The sequence below is a fragment of the Rhinolophus hipposideros genome, assembly GCF_964194185.1.
Source record: "Rhinolophus hipposideros genome assembly, chromosome: X".
NCBI classification, from domain to species: domain Eukaryota; kingdom Metazoa; phylum Chordata; class Mammalia; order Chiroptera; family Rhinolophidae; genus Rhinolophus; species Rhinolophus hipposideros.
Window position 1 is genome coordinate 10,990,898 of NC_138046.1, and position 16,318 is coordinate 11,007,215.

The 16,318-nt window shown below is 42.1% G+C and overlaps 1 protein-coding gene across 4 annotated transcripts in view; it reads right to left on the reverse strand.

Moving 5' to 3' along the window:
• The window catches only part of AFF2 (ALF transcription elongation factor 2), a 479,304-nt gene extending 464,096 nt beyond the window's left edge, over nt 1-15,208 (reverse strand). For all 4 annotated transcript variants that reach the window (XM_081043310.1, XM_081043308.1, XM_081043309.1 and 1 more), the window contains exon 1: nt 14,936-15,208. In XM_081043310.1, coding sequence (XP_080899436.1) covers nt 14,936-14,982 — 47 coding nt within the window. In that variant the 5' untranslated portion in view covers nt 14,983-15,208. The remainder of the gene's footprint in view (nt 1-14,935) is intronic.
• Between the last annotated feature and the right edge of the window lie 1,110 nt (nt 15,209-16,318).

The following is a 16,318-nucleotide window of genomic DNA, read 5'->3' on the forward strand; positions in this document are numbered from 1 at the left end:
TGTAAGCCAATATGGTGAGAGAGACGTACCATTTCCCAGGAGGCACCAGGGTTCAACATTAGTGATTTGATTCCTTTTGGAAAAGCTGCTGTTAGTCTTTCGATCCTTCGGGGTTCCCATATTATGCCAATTAAAAGAGAAGATACCCAGGGGGAGTTTTCCTGAGCAAAGGCTGTTGAAGATCTGCTTGTCAACAGAACTTCCGAAACAGTTCATATGGGCTAGGTGGAGAGGCTGCCCCCTGCTCTGTCTACCCTAGAAATAGAACTAGAGCCTTGGGGGCACAGCCACCTCCCCGCTGCATATTTAGACAGGGTCACCGAGAGTCTCTCCAGGCAATTACCCTCATGCTCCAATGTTTTGCCCTGAGAAATGAAAACACAGTGGACACAGGAGGACTGCCCACAGACCCAGGGAGGGTAACATAAACTGAAGCGATTATACTTATTCTGTGTAGTCTCCAGGGCAGAACTACAACCAAGGGTTAGGAGCTCCACAGAGGCTCTGTTCATGTACAATGGAACCTGTATCACAACTGTCCAAATAGGAAGGCATTAGCTGCCTTGAGAGGTAGTGTAGTTCTCTTTCCACTTTATTTACTTATTTATTTTGGACTGGCAGAAGTTGGGTGACTACTGGTGGGGACAGTAAGGAAGGGACTTAGCCCTGTCAAGGAGTGGGCCTACCTCTGATCCCCCTTAAGGTAGGAAGCTCTAAGACTTCACGACTGCTGGGGTATTGATCTGGGACAGATCTGGCAGAGAACCAGAGTTTCTCCACTCCTCTTTAGAATCACGCATTTCATGAGAATGGAGACCTATCTGCATTTATCATTTTGCTCGCACACCGCTAAAAGGAGTTCACATTGATTCATGAAAACCAATCATATTTCTTTTTATATTTTTATAGCTTTTACGGTTCTTACATTGCAGTTTTTAAATGGGAGTGATTATCATTATGAAAAAAAAAATGTTCCTCACAGAGGGCCTTAATTCTCCTGTTAATAGTACTGACGCTAGAAAGCCTTTATCATCCATTGTCTATTTAGGTATTAAAATTCAAGCTTACTAATAAACACCGGAAATATAAACAAATGTGGCTTAATTTGCCAAAGCAAAGCAGCTAGAATTTCCAATGTCTTTCCATTTCATTAAAAATGAAGGTCTAATAATTCAACAATTTCAATGCAGGATACCTTCTTGGATGTTTTTTTAATTGATGGGGCATAAATGTCCATTAGCCACAACAGATTTGGACCTGAAATTTGGAATTCACTGAAACAACATGGAAGATATTAAAGGATTCTGTCCCCTGAATAGGTTATTTCCCCTCCCCTGCCACTCCTTTTTTTTTTTTTCCAGTGAGGAAGCAGAACAATTTCTCTATTACCCTTTTAAATAAACTTATGACAGGTTAAAATTGCTTATTTTTCCTTTAAAACATGTTTTATTTTGTCCAACCGCCTCAGTTATTCCATGTAGGCTGCCTCATTCACTGCAACCTTTTAAACTTTTTTTTTTCCTCATAAAATGCATACAAATAGTCTTTAGGAGAAATTAGTTAAATGGCTCCCAGAAAGCAGTGCTGTTTTTCCCCTTTCAAAACACTGCCATAAGTATCCCAGATCACTAATAAACGGTAAACAAGTCTGAAAAATTTATCAGATGTAACAGATCTGATTAAAAGAAAGACACTGAAAAAGAACAATGGTGCTCATGCTATAAGGTGTCTTTTTCTAAGTGCTGTTAGACCTGCCCAAGGAAGTGAATAAAACAGTAGCTACTAAGCCACTTATAGAAATAAATGTCAGGAATTCAAAGACAGCAACAAAGAACAGAGGAGTGTGGAGTTAAGACTAACATCAGGCTTCTCAATGGCGGCTGAAGTCAGGCTGAGCTCCCAGCATGCTGAGAGAGGTGCTGAATTCACAGGGGAAGCAGTAGCAGTGTTAAAAGAGCAACACTGTACAGGCCAGTTCAACTTGGACTTCCTCCTCCCACCCCACAACCACCACCACCAAAATGCAGCATTATGGTTGGAACTCCTTTTGAGAGTAAAGTAACATCAGAGCTCCATTCAGGAAGTCCAAGTGCTGTAACATGTTTAAGCAAACACTTCACAAATAGCCATTTCATGACCTACCAGCGACCCCCATCCCACACCTCCTACAAAGTAAGGCCCAAATTCACAAGTGAGACCGTGGTCAATTCCAAAATTTCACAGCATGTAGGGAATAAAAAGAAAGACATGGAAAGACAAAACCAAAGAAAATGCCTAGAAAAATAGCCCTAACTTTAGCACTGGACTTCTTCTTTCATCTCTGTCTGTTCAACATTTTGTTAGTGGCATTTACACCTCGGGGGGTTTTTTTGGCTGTTATTGTTAAATGAACGTGTGCCGATGATCTAAGAAAAGTTGCATTCACCCCAAGGACCTGGACCATTTCCATGAAGTCATGGAGGCACATTCATTCCGATAGGTCTCCCCCTTTCTAATTCCAATGGACAACAGCAAAACCTTATTAATTAATTAAAGCTCAATGAAGATTTATGAGTGGACTCTCTTCCCAACTTCTACCCCTGTAGCTGGGTGAGGCAGCTTAACTCAAACATTTCTGAGAAATGCCACGAACCATGAAATTTCTGACTGGCGTATCATTTATGATACCCCTGAGTAGGAGGCCTTGCCTAAGAAAACCGAGGCCTGGCACCCCATAAGGTTCTCATTACAAACAGGAATGTGCCAGGCCAGATGCACTTGGGGTCGTCAAGCTTTTTAAACTCCAACCCCCCAAAAAAAATCTCATAAATTTTGCAGAATATATTGCTTTTCCTTGAATTTTTATGATTATGTTCAATTTAAGGAAACTTACCCCCATACTTCATCATCTACCTTAGTGTTTAAAAGTTTTTTGATGTCCACAAAGTTCTATGAACTTTCTACTAACCATGATTTTTTGGGTTTGTTTTTTTTAACATCTTAAAAATATAAACCTACATATTTTCAGCCAGCCGTGAATTTAAAACCTCCCCCCTTCTTCTAATTTTGGTTTGCAACTGCAGGCTGAACAGATTTCAAAGGGTTTCTGTTGGACGAACTCACCTTTCCATCATCTATTAAGGCAATGAACTTAATGAAAGATGGCAAAAATGGTGAGCAGAGTGTAAACCGTAGTCAGGCCTTGGTAAGGAAATTGAATGGGTAGGGGAATGACTCCGTAAGGTTCAGAGGAATGTACTGTCCTGGAGCAGCCACTAAAGCATAAACAGACCAAAGAAAGGACTCCCAAATCCCAGAATCAAGGGGAAGGGTATGATGGGAGATGGTTGGCTGGAGTTGGGCACCTAGGCAAAGTTTGATGGTCTCTCACATTTTAACTTGTTTTAGTGAATTTTAGTGATTTCAGTGTTATGGTATTAAATTTACTTTATAACAACACATATTCCAGGTATGGAAATTTAACACATGTCAAATCAGTTACCAACCAAATATGAACTATTTCAGATGATTGTGTATTAAGAGGGTCAATTTCTGTGAACCCTTTCGTCTGCCTCTCTGTAGCTGGGGTGGGTCTTAATACTACACCCAAACCAGAAACTCTTCCTTACCCCAGAAACCCTGGGACAGGGCCAGGGTTATATGGTCCAGTGTCATCTAGGGAGATATGAGGCAAGAGATATCAAGGTCACACACTACCTACACACACATTTGGGAGAGGAAAAACCTACGAAGCGAAATGTAATCCTGTGCTGAATCAGATTATAAAAAGCAGACAAAATCACAACTTTATTCAATGTGTCATTTATCCCGGGTGAGTAATACATGATTTGTATGAAATTAAAATTGAGCTTTGAGAAACTACGAAATAAATCAAATGCCCTACTTTATGTAATTTCAACAGACAGATCCCATTAGAATTCTACTATGCATAGCTGTTGGTTAAAATCATTGACCAGCAACCTTATAAATTAATCAACTGAGGTAATACTGGCTCGGCTGTCATCATTTGCTACTAATCTACATTGAGAATTCACTTTTCAAGACTCTTGAAATAGGTTCATCAAACGTCTATTTTTTTTTCCTTCAAAATAGATGAGTAACTGTGTTTACAAAAGTCTGTGTGGTAAACGGGTGCCACTGGTGTCCTTTTTCAATGGCTTTAGTGTGTGCGTTGGCATTCCATTGTAATTTCTTGGTAAGATGCTAATCAGAATCTAACAACAATGATCCTCATCCCTCTTGGTGGGAAGTTTTACTACTTGCAGCCTGAATATATGTGCACTTCAACTTTAAACTGTTATAGAACATCAAAACCAATTGGCCAAAATACAAGTATAGTTAATATTTAATAGTGACCTTTTTTTAAGGGTCCTTCGTGGCTCTTGTGTTCCTCCTGGATCTTTAATACTCAGATGTGTTTCATTTCTGATCATGAGACCTAATATATTAAAGACCCACACAGCTGTCTCTCCTCCTAGTACGTACCTTCATGTCTGCTTAACTTGAACTAAATGGGTATTTCATCTCCACTAAAATGGCCAAGATTTCTTCTTCACCTTTTATCTTTCTATGAATATTCCTTGACCTGCACCTTTAATTTTGTAATTGATTGTGAAAACAATAAAATAATGTTTAGAGTTTTTTTCAAGATTGTTTTTAATACTTTGAAGTTGCCCCTCAAACTCTATTATGTCCAACTCTGATAGAGTTGATATCCAACTCTGTGAAGGCAGGGGTAAAAACACCTATTACTTTTTGGAAGCCTGTTCAGTGAGGTGATGTGTATAAAGCATGGGACATAAACGCTCTACAAATGCTAATTCTCTTACCCCCAATCAAATACTGAACCATTTTAAGAGTTCATAAAAATCCACACATATGGAAACTTTTCTGCATATCCTTCAGATAAAATTGTAATGTGAATCTTCCAGAGGCATAAATAGAAAATGTGTTCGGTCTAAAAATATATGTTAGGAAAACCCAAATCTTAGGTTAGCCTCCAAAGCAAGAACTATTTTTAAAAAGAAGACGAAGAAAAGAAAGATGAAACAACAACAAAAAGGCATCTTGCTCGGAGGAAACAATGGTATAAAAACGTGGAGAAAAATATTCAGCCAATGTTCGAAGTCATGTTCTCCCACCCCATCCCACCCCCTCCGTTTGTACTAGATAAAACCTCAATCCAGTGATGGGAACAAGACCTCTTTTTTTTTTTTAAGTTGGCACAATTTACCCTTACAACATTGTTGTAGATACTAAATGTAGGTATACCTCATGAAAAAAATGCCATACATAATATTCTAAAATCACAAATCCAATACGCTCAGGGCTGTGTGGGAGAGATATTACTCTCATCAATAAAGAATTCACCACGGGATTCCTGACAAGCAAGATGCACATAGAGAGCATTTAATTTATAAATTGTAATAAACATACTATTTCAGGAACATATCTGTTGAAGGAAAGGCAACACACTTACCTGTACCTGTCTGACCATCACGATTTCAGCTCTTCTCTTAAACCTCATTCTTGCACATCTCAACAATCTCTTCACAAATTTCATTGCACAAAACATTAAGCAAGTTATTGCATATCAATCCATTTATTTCTTCAATAAAATATAAGTAAGCACCTACTATGTGTCACTGTTCTAAGCACTGTAGGTGCGGTAGTAAATTATAGGACCCCCCCCCAAAAAAAATCCACCCTCGTTGAGCTCACGTTCTTGTCAAATTTGAATTAAGTCAAAATTTACAGACCTTCCCCTCAAACACCAAATCTGGTACTTAAACCAAAGCAGAGCAGAATCGTGGGTCTCTTACTGAGCTAGATATCAGGTCAGTTACACCTCATATTTACTTATGGACTTAGACCTAATGCTGATTTGTAAATACAAAAAATAGGTAACAAAGTCCTCATCAGCCCATTTCCACTGCAGGATCCCACAGCATGCAGAACTTGCCACTATTGTAGCATCTCTCCCAGGGTATCATCATGGATTAGCAGAGAAGCCAAGGAGTCACATGGCCTGTGTGTTAATTTCAGCTGTGCAACATACAATCCCTGTGATCTTGGGCAAAGTCTCTGAACCCTTGGCTTAATTTCCCTGCCATGTAAAATAGGGAAATCAGATAATACAAATCAGCGCCTGTCATACAGGAAATGTTAGCTCTAATTATTATTTTCACTTTTATTATTATTACTATGACTTTTACTATTGTGAAGACTTGGCACAGTGCTGGAATTAACTGAATACGTGAATGATGCTATACTCTGAATTGGCTGCATTAGGCTCTTACTCTGGGCCAGACACTAGGAATACAAAACCAAAGGCACGTTCCCGTCTCTCAAAAAAACTCAGGTTCATTGCAAGTATGTTCAAGCAGAAATATGTGAATCTGGGGGGCAGAGGAGGCAGGAGGGTCGTAGCTAGTAGCTTCCCAGGGTTGAGATTTAAAAGATAAGCTAGCCAGACAGAGAATTATTTGGTAGCCAAACAATCGTAAACACAGACATAAACCACAATCAGATAGTACCAAGGCACCAACTCACTCTTTCGGAAAAAGAAATGCAGCAGGCAAAATACCAGTGCACACCTTCCAGAAAAATAAGCTAATTACTTCTTTAAAAGGAGAAAGAACAGAAAGAGAGAGAGATTTGGGTTTATATTACAGGCCACAATACACACTTCTTTTGAAAATAGCTATTTTGCCAGCAATTGTGCCAATTTACAAACATTTGCTTCAATTGATTCAGGAAAACACATTTTCATTTGGCATTTCTTTGAAGAATGTTTGCAAAAACATTTCCATAATTCAGACAGTTAAAATAGTGGTCAAGAATTTTGTGGTTGCCCCTCAGCAAATGGTGGAGTGTTAATGAGAATACTCCATTCACTCAGCGAATCATAACTTTAGTAATTAATTACGTGATGAATGGGAGCTACTATCAAACCAGATAACTCAGAGTCCAAAGTCCATTGTTTAATACTGAGTGTTGGCTGCTCTTGCTCTTCTAAGCAACCTAAATTTCTGGCTTTCCATTACCCTCTGGACTGTTCTAATGGTACTGAAAGAGTTTCATGGGCCTTGATGGAGATTGCTTCCTTCTCCTACTGTGGCTCACGTTCTCTCTCTCCCTGTCATTCCCATTTCACTTCCATCCATGTCACACCATTTCCCCAAATCTAGTTCTACATGCCAAGATCAAGTCAGTGAGACCGGAGGTCATCTTTCACATTCCGTTCATCTCCCCCCTGAAAGTGACTGCCTAGCAAAGCGTTGGGCACAGAGTAGGTACACAGTGAAAAGTCCTTCATAGAGCTGACAAACACTGAACTAGGGCATAAGGGCTCATGACCCAGCTTTGTCCCTTACTTACTGTATGTCCTTGAGCAAGCCACTTTCCCATCCTGTACCCGTCTAAAGACAAGACTGGGCCAGATAATCCAAAGGGCCCCCCAGTCTTGAAACACTAGGTTTGAGGTACTCATTAATGTCTGCACACCAGAGCCAAATCTTCTGCCAGCAAATGAGTAACGGCTAATTGATAAGACCTCTATGATTCCAAGGCACGTCATCAGAAACATCCATCACAATGGAAATTAATTTAGCTACTATGGCTGTGCTGACCTGGCATAGAAACAACCAGTCCTTTTGGAAAATAAATTTATTAAAAAAAAATTAGTGGACTGACATCCTGGAGGGAGAAATAAAGCCTCTTGTGATTGCATTGTTTATTGTTCACCAGATAATTAAGTCGTCATAATACTTATTGCCATAGTCAGAAGGTTAAACTGACCTCATAATACACTCCTTCTGGCTGGTTGGTTTGATCAAACCATACTAGAGACCCAAAGACCAAGAAGACCTCAGATTCCTCAGAAATTTCTTCTTTCAATGATTGATAAACCCAAGATAGCAATTTTAGCACCATTACAAGGTAAGCAGAGTTTTACTTTTTATTTATATAAAGAAGAAACCATTTCAATGCTATTTCCCGGTGATATGTTGCCTACGAAACACAAATTTTGGATCACAGGAATATGGTTTAACCAAGGTCACCAAGTACCTCTAACCTGAGATACGGTTTTCACTGAAGATAGTAGACAATGCAGAGAACTATCATTTGGAAATTTAATAAAACAATCCATTCTTTATAGTATGGAAGTAATGATTTTTTTTTGTTTTTTTTTTTTTCCTTTTTCCAGCAAAAGGAACGTTGACAAAACAAACGGATGAGTGATTTTGAGTTTGTAATGAAAATAAAACCTGTTTCCTTAGCTTATTTCCCAATGTGTAGCTTTTATACCTTCATATACCGGCACATTCTTATTGGAAAACCAAATCAAAGATTACTTTAAATCACTGCCTGATTCTCTTTTTCAAATGAAGCAAAATGCACAGGTATATAAAAAAAGAGTAGCCCATAAAGTAGGCAATCCATAATCAAAATCAGATTCTAGCTGCAGTGCTATTGTCAGCCCTGCTTAAATCATGTGATTTTATTTAAGCACTCAGATAATTTTTCTCAGCTCAGTAAGTAGGTAGATGTTAGCAGCTAAGGTCATCGAAAAGATTTACTTTAAAATAAATTCAACAATTCAGAGCATCACCCTCTCCACGGTATAAAGTGTGCCTTGCTTTGAACATGCATATAAAATTTCATTAAAGTGCAACATAAAAGTTTTACATTAGAGGAACCCAGTGCTGGACCTTTGTTTAACAGTCATGATAATTTATGGCATGGATCTGCTACAGTTAAGTAGAAAAACAGCCTTCTCATGATGAAATACAAGTCATAAAGGCTGAAATTCAAGGAAAGCAGGAGGAATCCCAACGCTCTAACCACTCAATTCTTCTTCAGATTTTTGTCCCACATTCTACTTGAACATTCTCTGTATGGATTGAGAAAGAGGACCAGTCCATTAATGCTTGAACCCCTATGCCTCCACAGTTGGTTTTTTCCCAACTCTAAGCATATCTTAGAATTCACAGAAATCCTTTTTTTTAAATCACGCCAATAAACAACATAGGTTCTCATTTTTCCTTTTCCTATTATGATTTTTTTTGTAACCATTTTTCTTTCTCATTACTTTCTGCAAAAGAGACCAGGCTGGATAAAAGACTTTCAAAAAATTACAATTAAAACACTATCAAACAGGCAGAGGGTAAATATTATCACTAGGATTTACTAAGCAACTATCTTTAAAAGATAGGGCCCTTTGTATAGAACACTCTGAGCGGATGGAGCTCTAACATCAATCAACAGATGTTTATTAAGCACGTGCCATGGGAAAGACACTGGGGTAGATGATGCAAGAGGGCGATACCCATTCCTTAGGAAGCATATTTATATATAAAATATATTTATAACATATATTGAATAATATATATAACATATAATATGAATCATTCATTAAAGGGGCATCTATCGAATAATTACCAAGCGATTCTATCAGTACATAAATTGTTCTTTTTGTAATTAAAAGTAAAAAAGCAGAGTTACATGGCTAGTTAATGACACGGCAATGCCACAGATTTTTGTTACACAAGTATAATATACACAATCCAATCCATTTGTTTCAGTGAGTGCTAAATGCTAGAACCCACACAGTAACAATAAATAATAGGCAATGAGGTTTTGTGGAAAGACACCTGACCTGGAAATGGGGAGACGTGGATTTCTGACCTAGTTCTACTACTAACCATGCTGTGTGAGTTCCGGTGAGTCAAACAACCACTCTACGGCTCTTTGCTTATCTGTAAAATGGGAATAACCCCTGCACATTTGAATTCACAATGACAGAATGGGATGACATATGAGAAAGAATTTCACACGCCGGAAAGGCTCGGACAAAACGTCAGTCGTTGATGGTGCAGGCTCTGGGGTCAGCTCCATTTAGGTTAGACCCTGCATTGCATCACTGAGTAGCCAGTGATTCCATCACTTTGTCTGTAAAATGGATATCACAACAAGTCCTCACTTATAAAGTGGTCTGAAGGATTAAATGAGATTGAGTATTTAAAGCACTAGCTACTCGGTGATGCTTGGGACACAAAGTAAATACCACTCAATAATAGTAGCAATGACGATTCTACCACACACAGGTAAAACACACACACACACACACACACACACACACACACACACACACACAGAGGCCTCAAAAGGGTTTCTCCAAGTTTTGATCTTGAGCTCTTTAATCAGCAATGCATTTGTTTCCATTATCAATAAACACATTTTAAAAATCTCTTTCTTTATCCCACAGCGATTTAAAAAAAAAAGACAAAATGAAAAATGAAAAATGTAGCCACGGACCCAATAGTTTTGTCTATATGAGAGTTTAATCAAGTGTATAGCAGTTTCCCTTTTGGAGGTATGACCAATGGCTGTAAGCTCACAGGGCTACAGCTTCTAGATTGTTCCAGAGATGGCCATTTTATTGGACTTTTACGATTTGGAATTATGTTAAATATGTGCAAATTTTGCATGCAAGAAATAGTCTTAGCTAAGAATAATGGGCATGAAATAAAGGTTCGGCACATTAAAGCCATTTCTATTCAACAATAATTAGCATGTTTAAATACAATATAATTTTTATCCATCCACAAAATGCTTAAATGTTTGGAATCTCATTTATGTCTATAATGACAGATTCATTTTTGAGGCAGTCATTTTCGATCTTGATTTGTATATTTTAAAGTTGTTAAATGCTTGACTGAATCATTAGCAAAACAATTCGTGTATCATTAAACTGATTTCTAACATGAGATAATTTTCTTCCTGTCCAATAGACATGCCTTTTAAGATTTACAGAGATAACTTTTCTTCTTTGGGGGGTTTTGGACGTTGTACAGACCACCTGATCACTAGCTAATTTTACCGCCTTGAGTCTTGCCTCCCCATACACTCCCTTAAGAAATTCAACCCCAAATGGTTTGCTGAATGAATGCTCAAACACACTGGAGAATGCATATTGTACTGGCAAAGAAAACAGACCACGGACCACCTCCCTTTGAATGGAAGACAGAAGGGAAGGGGAAAAGATGTGTGGATGGAGGTAGAGAATGAGAAACGCTGGCAACCTGTAGGCCTTAGTCAAAACAGGATCCTGCCCTCTGCCCCCACATTTCTACTACCCCCAGGTTAAGGAAGGTTGTGTTCTCTCTCTCTTCTACAACTTCTCATTCATAAACAGGCCCGATGCACTCTTCCAGAGGAAGGCAGCTAAGGAAGCCTCTGAAAACCTGTGGGTGCAGAGCGGCTGAGGCAGCAGGGCTGCTGCAGGCACATGGGCCATGCCTGGCTTGAGCTGAAACAGTTCACTTTTGTCTGTAGATCAGGGTCGCCACCCCCTGCAAGGTTGAGGAAAACTGGGGAAAGTGTGGGCTGCTGGGGCAGGCCCTGGGGGCTGCCTTCCCGGGAGGAGGAGAAGCCTGGCCTGCACATGGCCCCTTCCCAGCCTTGACAGCCCCACACAGACCTTTGAACTTTCTATTTATATAACAGTTTAGTGAGTTTAAGTCTCTTCCTGTATAACTGCCCGTTTGCAAGCTTGCCTCTAATTAGGCTACTTGTGAGACATCACATAAAAACTACAAACAACTGATGCAGTCCTTGGCAGTGAGAAGTCAGCCACTGTCACAACTGCTTAACTACAATTTTCACTAGGCTTTTTAACATTTTGATTTTGCTATCATGGTGGTTTTCTTTTCATGTTTTTATTTTTAGGAATCTCTTTCTTTTTACTAATAAAAACATAAATGCCCCCACAAAGGACTTGGTCTGTCACAAAGCAATACCTAATCAATATGGGGAGGGGGTGCTTACAGGAGTGGAAGGTTGTACACTTTGCAGGTCCTCTAATTTTGGTCGCCCCCCCAAAAAAAAGTGGGGATTAATGACATCCCAGTTGCTGGTAAACAAGTCCAAATCTAGCCACATGATCTCCAGACACCTCAAGAATTCATTTACTGGATTACCACAAGGAAGTCTATGGAATGATTTAAACAATACAATTTGATTTTGTTCTTTACCTGTTTTTTCTTTTTTCTTTTCTTTTTTTTTTTAAAAAAAAAACAAGTGGTGTCTTTGGTGAGCACAGACAGACATCTGTGCCTCCCTCTTCTTTCACAGAACGGTTCATATTAAATTCAGACTCAGGTGAACATTGCTCATTCATCCAGGAATCTTAAAGAACTTGAGCTTTGGCCCTTTAATCGAGTCCAGAGCATGACCCATTAAGATATTCTTGCAGTTTGTGAAATCCAGGGCTATATTCCATTAGGCGCCGAGCACTCACAGACAGGGCACATACACAGACTGCAGCATCATTCATGCCCAATCCTTTCCATTTGCATTCATCCCGACAAATGTGTCTGTTTATAAATGGGCACACACTTCTTGTTTACTACAGTCAAGTGTTTGCAAATAACACATATGCCTGTGTATGCAAAGTCTTTCTTCATTAATTCTAGGAAAATGAGTTTGTTTTTAGCTAGCCTGATCCATTTATTGTCAGACATCTAGGGTTGCAGTAGAGATAGCTCTAAGCTTTCTGTTCCACAACTAATGGTGAAAAACTGTCCAATGTCAACAAAATCCTTAACTTGCTGGCACCTTTTTCCTCCTTGTACTTCCTGGGGAGTTTGGGGGTGGCTGTGGAAGCCAACGCTCTAAGCAGCTACTTACTTCCCAGGAAGGGAAGTAAACATATAAAGAACATGCAATTGGCATGCTCTGGATGTCCAAAGAGAATTTGGAAAGGTACAGAATTCCATTCGAGGCAATAGCAAGCTTTTTACTTCATCCGCTATGTCACAATTATGTTCCTTTTCTCTGTGGGGGTCTACAAAACACAGATGAACAATCGCATTGCACACGTTTACAAACACAGATGTATAAGGAAGCTTATCCCTCACAATCAAATAGTAAGAAGGAGAAATTTTCCTGGAACATGTGCACAGAGGGAAAAGGCCAGCTTATTTATGCAAATGTGTTATACTAATTCATTGGTATTTCACACAGTATCCACAGTGTCCAAGTCTGCATATTTCTTAATTGATATGGCATAGTTAAGGATCTGAAGGGGAAAAAAAGGTGTTGCATTTTACCTAACATAAGAAAAGATAGTCTCCAAAAAGGGGTGGGCATATATTTCTGAAAAAACAAGTCAAATCTAAAAGAGTCCATCCCCTTTAATTATGCAACTGCAAGTGCATAAGATTACACTGAAATTAAAATAATATAATAAATACATTTTTAAAAACTAAATACTTCATATATGTTTAACATTTGAACTAAACACACGAAATCAATTATAACAATGTCTGGTAAATTAATGATGTTACCCACATCATATATTAGGCAAATTATATGCAAATAGTAATGCTGCGGTTATCAGTTATCTGCAAAATAAATTACTGAAGCACAGTAAAGGCTGTGTTCCGGAGCATAATATTTAATTGAGAAGTAATTTTATTGTCATCTTAACTTTTAAATAACACTGTGGTTATTAAGAAAATTGCGACATAATATTTTTCTGTAAAGCTGATAAAACCCTGCACGATATCAAAAATGCCTTACAGATTATTACTGATGCAGCATGATTTGTAGCTTCAAGGATTTACCTGGAATTCCTGTAAAATAAAATATATTTAAGTTCTGATTATCTTAGATTTGCAAGTAAGGGAGTTATCATTGGCTATTGGCTAAACGTATGACCCTTTTCTAAAGAAGGAAATTGACTGAAATATCACATTAGCAAGGGAAATCCTTTTAAACTACACAGCATTTTTACAAGGGCTGCTAGTAGTTTATTTAACACTGCAAAAGATTTCGCACTATAGGTCGGTACTATAGATTATTCTAAGTACATTTAAAAAGGCAATAGCCAAGAGTGTAATTACAAGTAGCTGCCGCCGCGCCCTTCCCCCATCTAATTCTATAGGCTGTGGGAGAATATTGACACGTTAAAATATGACAAATTAACAATGATAACGTTTGTGGCAGAAGGTGAAGTGTTTTTTTAAGTTAATAGATATGTATATCACCATGTATGCACACGCGCGCACATCACGCAGAGAGGAACAACTTTCTGTCTCCCCAGTCACCTCTGCACCATCCTTCAAAAACCTCTCAGCGACAAGTTTAACGTATTTTTGGAAGAGCTGACTAAACCTTTGAATCAGAGCTGGTGCCCATTGCACAAACCTGCGGCTGCTTCCCAGTGAGGGTCCAGCAGGTAATTAAATGTACAGTGACATCTGAGTGGCCGACTTCGGGGGCCAATTTCAAAAACCCTGTGTTGAAAGGGGAACGCCAAAGTCGGCCCGAACCCAGGGCCACGCTCCGGGGCCCCCGAAGCCGCTGCTTGGCGCCCAAGTACCGGGAACTTGGGCTGCGCGGGTGGGAGGGAAGGTGTGCGCGCCGCGCCGCGGCGCACGGGGACGGTGGTGGCGGGGGCGGTGGCCACTTGGGAAGCAGTGGGTGGCCGGTGGCACCCTGCCGCTGCCAGTCCCCCAAGGTTGGCCGCCAGCTTTGGGCACCTGGAAAGTTTAGGCATTTCTAGCGCGCAGCGTCGATGCACTGGGAGGCCGGTCTGGCCAACCCGCACTGAGAAAATCCCTGTGGAGGTTGTGCGACTCGGACCCCCGGGCGGCAGCGGATCCGATTTGGGCCAAATGCAACTCTTCGGACTCGGAGCGCCAAGCAACGCTTTGGAGACCCGCATCCCTCCCTCTGCCCGCACCACCACCATCCCTGTCACCTCACCGAGGAGTCCGGGAGGCCGGGGCCAGAGGTGGCCCTGAGCAAGTGTGAGTGCGTCCGGGGCGCCCCCACCACAGCCCCGGCTCCTTTTAACAAAGGCGAAAAGCCCAGCCCCAGCCCGAGGACCTGCGTAGCGAAGGAGAAGACAGAAATCAACACCTACCACTGCTGCTCCAAGTCCCAGTCCCTGAAAAAGTCGAATAGATCCATGGCGGGCGGGCGTCTGTCCCTGTTCCTGGCGGGTCGGGGCAGCTCTTGGCGGGGCTGGCTCGCTGTTCTAGGCAGACCGGCTCTCCGGCCCTCCCGACCAGCTAAAAGTGTTCGGGCCGCATTGGCAGCGGCCGCGGGCGCTGGAGGTGCGGGGTCCTGCGCTCCGAAACGGTGGTAGTGGTGGCACGGGGCGGGCAAGTGACTGAGAGCTCGCCGGGGTCCCCTCGGTTCGAGGCTGCACGCGCGCCCAGCGCCCCGACGCTGCAGCGGGCTCGGGCAGGCAAAGCCGCCCGCCTGGCGGGCTGCGGGCTGGCCGCGGCGGCGGGGACGACGGGGGCAGCGACAGCGGCTCGGCGCAGCAGCCGGGGCGGCGGCAGCGGCGGTGGCGGCGGCTGCACAGGCGGTGGCGGCCGCGGTAGCATCACACACTTACACACACACAGGGGGCGGAGTCTGGACAGCCCAAAGCCGCGACATGGAGCCGGCACGTTATCATGCCCGGATCTGGCACGGGCTCGCCCCGCCCTCCCGCGCCATCCGGACCCCCCTCTGTCAAAATCAGCTGGTGGGAGCAGCCGCAGAGCTGGGGACCTGGGCCTGGACCCTGGCCCGAGGGGCAGTTGCAGGGATGCAGGAGGGGGACTGTCGGGATCAGGATGCAGGATTTGGGAAGGAGACCCCTCTTTGAACCCCCGCCCACTCCCAGCACTTGGAGTTACTGTTTGGAACCACAAAAGAGCGCACAAACTGCTGAGGGGATGGGGGTCGAACCCGCTGCCAGGCGCGCACGGTCCCTACCCGGGGGCACTCCTCAGGCCCCCGAGAACCATAGCAAACTTCGGTGGGCTTGAGCATCCCTCGGGCCCGCCCCTCAGAGCACGCGGGGCCAAGAAGGAGAAGGCGGTCACCTTCATCATCCCTGCTACACCGCGTGCCCGCACCCGGGCAGGCCAGGTGTGCCGCAGCACTGTGCCAGGCTGCTGGCCACGGTGCACACCCAGTAGGTTCACAAGCTCTGGGCCCTGGATTCCATGACGTGCAAGGGTAGGCATTAATGACTGCCCTTGTGTGGTCCTTGGGTGTGTGATTAGGACTCTGGGAAACTGGGTTGGACTATCACCTTCTTCACACAGTGACCATGTGCCTTGGGAAACGAATTCTGTACTTTCCTCCTCTGGGAAATGGGAAAACCACTGGATAAGTGCCCACGATTCCACCCACAAGCTGCCTGTGTCCCTTCTGGTAGGAGAATCTGTCTCTCTCCACTTGCAGTCTCCTCCCTCCCTTCAGCTTCCACTTTTGGTCCAGGACTCAGTGGATCCCTTTAGCCAGTAGC